The sequence below is a fragment of the Petromyzon marinus genome, chromosome 17 (genome assembly GCF_048934315.1).
Source record: "Petromyzon marinus isolate PM22_M1 ecotype Great Lakes invasive population chromosome 17, UKy_Petmar_22M1.pri1.0, whole genome shotgun sequence".
In the NCBI taxonomy this organism is placed as follows: domain Eukaryota; kingdom Metazoa; phylum Chordata; class Hyperoartia; order Petromyzontiformes; family Petromyzontidae; genus Petromyzon; species Petromyzon marinus.
In genome coordinates this window covers 17,632,848-17,640,352 of record NC_133683.1, presented here as the reverse complement: position 1 = coordinate 17,640,352, position 7,505 = coordinate 17,632,848, and the positions used below count along the sequence as shown (strand labels likewise).

The 7,505-nt window shown below is 51.6% G+C and overlaps 1 protein-coding gene across 1 annotated transcript; it reads right to left on the bottom strand.

Annotated features, from left to right (window-relative positions):
* Positions 1-1,645: 1,645 nt before the first annotated feature.
* On the bottom strand, positions 1,646-5,787 carry LOC116943233 (putative transcription factor Ovo-like 1). The gene is made up of 2 exons (XM_032955929.2): positions 5,523-5,787; positions 1,646-3,354 (listed from the first exon to the last, which is right to left on the bottom strand). Exons 1-2 carry the CDS (start codon positions 5,635-5,637, stop codon positions 2,966-2,968), a joined length of 504 nt encoding a protein of 167 aa, XP_032811820.2. The 5' UTR covers positions 5,638-5,787; the 3' UTR covers positions 1,646-2,965.
* Between the last annotated feature and the right edge of the window lie 1,718 nt (positions 5,788-7,505).

The window sequence follows — 7,505 nt, the reverse complement described above, 5'->3', positions numbered from 1 at the left end:
ATTACTATATCTTGTTAGTGGCAAAGGAGGTCTCATAAAATAACAACAAGCTCAATATACCCGTCAGTAACCCAGCCTCCAAAAGGAAAGACATAAAACAGGGCGACGTTTCGGGTTATGACCGTTCTGCGTCGTTTCTTTGTTGGTTTATTCTTGTGCGCCACTGCCAATGCAACGTCAACCAAAAGGTTCGTTTAATTTTCGACCGCAGAAATCAATGACTGATTTCGAATAGTGAGCAAGGATCGTGACCTGTAATTTTATCCGATCGCGTTGGATGTCGAACACGAGTCGCTGGCATCGTTTCACGTGGACTTACGTGAATAGAGCTTGTGGCATCGGTTGGAATGTATGCCACGAATTGCATTCTGTAACAAACTGTATCGATCTGCATGATGATGATGATGAGTGGATAGCCGATAGAGTCGATCACGACACCACTTTGGAGAGAAGGAACCATGGTGCAAGAAGCGTTATAAAACCCTGCAGTTCATTCCATGCCCCCAAAACCCTGGCACGTTTTTCTCACTCGGAATGTCAGCCAATCACGTCACGAGCCCTGGAGGAAATCGTTGAATCTAGATTCTTAGATAACTGCACGAACGCATGATGCGCCTGTGATCGATGCACCTGAAACGCGCCCGATCTTGTCGGACCTCGAAAGCCATGCAGGGATTTTGAGCCTGGATAAAGCTTGTGTGGGTGATCGCGCCGTACATCAGATTGTGTTTTATATTTATATATACAGTAATATATTAGATATTGTCGGGCATCAGAACCGTCCCGAGGGCACGGCGAATCGGTGCGACCGCCCCGAGCCCACGTTTTGGGGGGCCCGAACTTTGACGTAAACGTGCCAGATGTTAAACTTTCGGTTTAGTTTGCAGGCGTCAGGATGCCCCACACGGTGGGATTCGCCCCGTGCCCCGCACCATAAATCACCCCCCCCACTCCCCCATGGGCGACCCTATCCACTCCTGGTTTAATATCTTATGTTTCACGGTCATGCGATTTAACAATCACATCTATCTCCACGCCTGCCTGACGTCCTCTCGGGCATATTCACTCTTTTGGTAGTCACTCCGTTGTTAGTCTCGACCACCGGCCATCACCCCCCGTCTAGCGTGTCCTTCCCAAACCCCCTGTTCCTGACTCTCAATATGATGTCTCAAGCTCTATGTCTCTAACTTGCGCATGTCATCATCCGGTGCACGTATCCCCTATCCCGTCTCAGCGTGATTCGAACGAGACACACTTTTCGCAAAACTTGTCGCACTTTTAAGATGTTGTTCCACTTTTTTTGTCCGTGTCTATGTTTCTGATTCGCGCCACATAGCAAGCCGACAGCTAAACTAATTAAACGCAGCAACATAGCCATGTGCCAATCATTACGTAAGTTATAGATGGACGAAAATGCTGAAGTAAAAAAAAAACAAATAAAATAAATGCGCGCGCGCGTGTGTTACATACTGTAACGACTTTCCCCAGCACTGCCGCGGAAAGGGCCTCCACTAGTAGCTAGTTGGCCTATTCTTCCACGTTGGTTAGACGTAGGAGTACCCACATTACCCCCCACCACACGTGTCGTGTAACTCGATTATGTGATGTACACCCTTATCCTGCTGGGTGGACAGAAGCGGGGGGGGGGGGGGGGATTCCCAAAACGTGCCCCATTGTTTTTGCCACACCGTGGAATTTAATTATCTATAATCCAAATATTTACTTTTGGCCTCGTGACGTTATTAGCTGACTTAGTATTATTTGCACTGACATTCCACTGATTTGACATCTCTAATATACGAGTCGCGTGAGATGTGGTAAGGGTGCTTGTTCATCATCGGATCACCTGGAATGCGCCGGATCTCGTCAAAAGCTAAGCAGGTTGAGGCTGGATAGTGATTGGGCGGATGAACACCATGCGTTACACGCGGGGCTACGTTATGGGCAGTGAAGATCATTACAGGGAAGAAAAAAAATCCATTGTTGTACTGTACTATGCCCCCACGTCTCTGCTCAGTTCCTGCCAGTAGTGTGTTGACACTTGTAAGCACGTGCATTGTGTATCTCCTATGTAATACACTACCATTTGTATTTACATAGCATCTACGATGAACAGCATGACATTAAATAGGATGGCGCGGTGGCACTGTAAAGCCGGCTCCCTGAGTTCCATTGCTGACCACGGCTACCATCGGTGGTGAGTGATATCCGAGCCGATTATGGGCACCACTGCACCCAACCCGTGCTGTCCAGCGTTCTGAAGTATAGTCGAGGATCACCCACGAACCCACACCGTGTAGAGAAGCAGGCAGGCCGTCATCCAGCAGTGGACTGGCGTACACCGACACACACGTGTGCCTTCCTTGTTCGCCAGCTGATGACACAGTCACTCCCGCACAGGTTTCCGAACGCGCGCAATTATTTCACCCGAAATAAAACCAACCGGCAAACAAGCTTCGTTAGTGTTATTTTTAGTCAGCATCGGTTTTTTTTGTTTTGCAAATATATTTTAGTCATAGCCTTGGTTTGCCGGGCGGCAGTGGCTACGTCGCACGTGGCCTGTAATCCAGCACTGTGGAGGCAGCAGCATGCAACCAGGGTTGGTGGATCACACACAGATGCTGCGAAATTCCCGTCCCGTGGGCGTCGAGGAGCCACTATCCCGCAGCTTGTCAGGAGAAAGCGGTTACAGCAGAGCGCGCGGCCTCATATCATCTGTCCCGTCTGTGTGGGATAGAGCGTTTCCCCCTCGCACGCGTGGGGTTTTCTCCGCGTGTGATAAAGTGTGCACCACTTTGTGGGAAAGTCAACAGTGGTTGCTCGGATGCAGCAACTCACTCCCACCCACCATAGCAAACGTGGAATTTCTACCACCGGCTCGGGGGGCTGTGAACGGGACATGGGAAAAAATATCATCACTCTTGACTTTTCACTTTTTGAACTTCGTTCGCTGCTATGAACACCGTCACTTCCCAGCCTGCGCGCCGGTGTACTCTGCAGCCAGGGCAGCGGTGACGGTGGTGGAAGAGGAGGAGGGGGGCGAGGGGGAGGCGGCGGCGGTGGTGGTGGTGGTGGATGACAAGGAGGAGGAAGGGGAGTCGCTGGCGGTGATAATTGCCCTGCGTCGATGCTTACGCAGCGCGGCGCTGTCGGGATGCAGCAGGCGAAGGTGGTCGTGGTAAGATTCCGGGTCGCTGGCCGTGAAGCCACAGATCTCGCACACGAACAGCTTGGAGCGGCGCTCCTTGAACGAGTAGAGCTGCCGCAAGCTGTGAATCTTGTGCAGGTGCGACTCGAGCGAGCACCGCTGCGTGAACGCCTTGTCGCACGCCTGGCACTTGTAGGGGCGCACACCTGCACATCCGGGGGTGGTGGGTGGTGGTCAGTAGCGTCACGAGGGTAGGAGCAGGGAGTGCTTTGGCCCCCCCCCCTGTTGGCCAAAGCGACGAGTTGGGGCCCCCTTAACAAGCACCGTGAGATATGTTTTCAACAACAATGTCAAGGAACAAACACTTATTACGTGAAGACAGAGCGCCCCTGCAGCGTTAAGTGTTCGAGACCGTGAACGTGACGATGTGATTAGACAAGAGAAGAAAATAGCCTCTAGGTGCGACCGTGCGATACAAATCAAATATTGGGGGGGCCCCACCTGACCGATTGCCGTACCACCTGAGCTGAAAATGTCGTCACTGCGCCACTGGTGGTCACAGCGTCGGTGATTCTCGAAATGATTTAAGTTGATTTTGTCTAACCAGGTGAGACCTCAAGAGATCACGGAATGTATATCTCATTTTGCAAGCATTTACACTGGCGACGCATGTGCACGTGTGCTCGTGTGCAATACATTGGGGCGCAGTGATGATGGTGAATTTAACTCTGCACGTGGTCTACGTTGGGTGTGAATGGGTGGAACGATTCCCCCACTGACCATGAATCCAGGGTCACTATTCGGCTCAAGTGTTGATTCATTTTTTTCAGCAGCGCCTCTGGTGGCTGTAGCGTGAACCCCGCTGCATGTTTTAAATGTATTGTGCTTATCCAGGTGATAACTGATTTTGCAACAGTGACCTGGGGCTTAAGTATTCCAGTAGGGGGCGATGTATCATCCCAATCGAGTAATTTGTGGGGTTGTTTCGAATTTCGCAAATTTGGCACGTAATGACGTCACTGAAGCAGACGGCGCGTAGTGTTGCCATGGTTACTACACCGGAAGTACTAATCAGGGCGGCCGCTGGAAACCGAACCGTGAACCTCTTGCATGCGACCTTTGTAGAGACACAGAGTATGCAGTTGTCGATCGCCATCCTGCCACATTAACTAATATGGCCACAATGTGTACTCTGTTGAGTTTGTGGGATAAAACAAAGCTATGAAAGGCACGAGTATAATTATACACGCGGTATGGTAGGGTGATGTACAGAGATTTATTTCTCAATCGATATTTCCTTTCAAAACGCTGCTAGGCTGACTTGCAGTCGGCACTATTAACGTTAGGTAATACCATTGGAGTATCCTTCACGACGCCCCCTCTTCCCTCCCTGTGCTCAGTTGCGTTTCCGCTCCTCTTCCCTCCTGGCTGTCCTCCATTGGCATAAACTCCCACTCCACATCAAACAGGCACCTTCACGTAAGATTTTCCGTTCCTCCCTTAAGACTCATTGCTTTTCAATAGCCTATCCCTCTCCTACATCCTGTCATCTTCCTTAAAACCTTAACCCCCCCCTTCCCCTCCCTAACCTCGCCACCGTCTCTTTCCCATCATCAACCCTTCCTTGCCATGCCTTCCCCTCCCCAACACTCAAACCCCATCCATTTCCCCCATCAGCCAACACTAGTGTACCATTTATAATTCTTGTAAAGCGCTTTGACAAAGGCGCTACATACAATCTTACAACAGACAAGTACACGGCCCACAATAATCCTATATTCCTGTAATGAACATGTTTTTTTTTAAATCATAAACCCTCACAGGATGGATAAGGCGCTCCTAACATCACAAGTAGTCACTTGAGGCTGAGTCGACCATGGGCCAGGACCGTTTTCAAATAATCGTCGCTGGTGTTCGCCGTGAGCGGGAATCTAACTCGGTCCGCTGGTATCGTAACACCGTGCGCTAAACCACGACACTGCCGCTCCCCAACCGATGCTACGGTCGCAGTACACACACACACACATATACACAGCTGCCTAGAAATCACCTCTTTCGTGTGTTAGATAGCATATACACTCGTAGAAATGACAGCATCTGTCAGTGCGTCAGCATCCGTCAATCCACCTCCGATTAGCACGGTTGGCTACGTACGGTGCGAAAGAAGCTCAACGTACACACGTGCAATGGGTAAGGAAGGCCTCTTCACGCCAAAGGCGTGAGTGGGTGGGTGGGTGGCGGGCGGCTCCGCGCGTGGTCGACTTTACACACACACACATATATATACAAATTATTGACGTCCAAAAAAACAACATTGTCGCGACCATACTCCACCGCGCCGGCGCCGTGCCCTTGCCGCTGCACTCCTCCTCACCCGTGTGGGTGCGCACGTGCCGCTTCAGGTCGAAGGTGTCGTTGAAGCCCTTGGCGCAGAAGGGGCACACGTGTCGCTTGACGCCGCTGTGGCACTTGACGTGGCGGTTGAGCATGCGCTGCAGGTCGAAGTGCTTGCCGCACACGGGGCACGAGAGGAGGCCCGCCTGGCCGCTCGCCGCGCCGTTCACCTGCCCGGGCACGGAGCGACAAGGCCTAGAGGTCTGTATGCAATGCACGGTGACACCACCACCACCACCACCCCCCCCCCCGTTGTACGTCGCTTCGCAAGTACGTCGCCCGCTTTTTTGTGTGTTACTTTTAATACCGCCACTTGGTTTGCGCCGCCTCAAATCCCTTCACCCGCCCACCGTCCCACTTGCGTCGCTCGGAGGGCTTTGGTGCGTCGTGCCCGGTACTCGTGAGTGTCTTGCGCTGTCAGGCCTCACTCCGTTGTCAGCCCAACCAACGTTCGGGAAAATATTGAGGTGAGAAATTACGACCGAGGTCGGTGACACGCCATATATTTCTCGTTGCAGTAATACCCCCGATATACGTCTGCCCCTTTCTACGTCGTTTCGCAAATACGTCGTCGCTTTATCTTATGAAGGCCGCTACCTGATGTGCTGCCGCCTCAACCCACCCACACTTACGTCGCTGACGGCATCATCCGTCTTTTTTTGTATCCGTCGCCTCCACCACCTGTTACCCTGTAAATCGCTTCGATTTTACGTCGTTTCGATATTCGTCGTGGCACCTTTCAGGAACGCATCCCCGACATGAACCGGGGTATTGCTGTGTATAGATGTAATAGTATTGGACTCGCAGCCCGCACGTCCTGAAGACGTGACCGTCTGTGCCTCTCTCCCTCCCTCCAGACCTGACGTCCTGCCTGCCCTCCAGCCAGCCAGTCGGCAAAACTTTGGTTTCTCTTACTATAGTATGAAGCATGATTATTGGTGAGGTTTCAAGCAAAGGCTTGAAACCTCACCTTGAAACCTCACCTTGAAACCTCACGCATAATAGGCGACGTTTCGGAGAATGGCCCTTCAACTATGGTTAGCGACGTCCTGGTAAATTACTCTGCATATATAATAGGCGACGTATCATGCGATGGTCCTTATTCATTGCAGAAATATCATCTCGCCTCACTTGGCCGAGAGATAATATCTAATGAAAGGGATATGAAGAAGGGACATTGTCCGAAACGTCACCTGTCGTTTTTCTCTCTTCGTGCCAGTGTTATTGACGAGTTTGTTGAGTTTTTGTTCGGTTGCGAACCATTGCTTCTAGAGCATCGCATGATTGTTTTAACCATTCATGTTCCGTTTAGTTGTGTGTCTGTTTCCCACCATTCACCCCTCATTCTGCTATCGGCATCATTTAATGAGACGAAGAATCCATTCGAATGTCGCGCAGAGCACGCAGTGTACAGCTTCGTGTTCGAGAACGCCCCGCAGAGGCGGACACCACGGAGCTACTCCTGAGCGCCTATCGAGTGAGCTGTGATGTTTGCTAAAAAATAAAGTGCCGAAGTAAAATTTAGCAACATTGTTATAGAAGGGAAAATTAGCGCAATTAAGTGCATTCATCGGTGACTGCGCTTATACCATCAGCTCGCTACTCTTGAGAACCCAATTTAATCACTGGCGGCTGAAACCTCGATTCGAACCCATGAGATTGCGATGTACAAAATCAGTGCTGTGACCTCTCAGACAACTTGATACATCGTTTGTCTCCCTGCCCCCCCGCCCTGGTGCACTCGCCGTCACGGCCGAACCTGCACCGCCAACGGTGGCCACCACCACCACCACCACCGCACCTGCAGCTGAGTGTCCCAGGCCGGTGGGCACCCGTGCGCCTCCCGTCGAGACATCATCGATACCAGGCTCTGAATGTCCCGCCACTCCGCGTGGAAATCCGCGGCGGCCGCTGCCCGCAGCTCGGCGGGCACGGGCAGCGGCGGGGGGCCACGGGACAACAC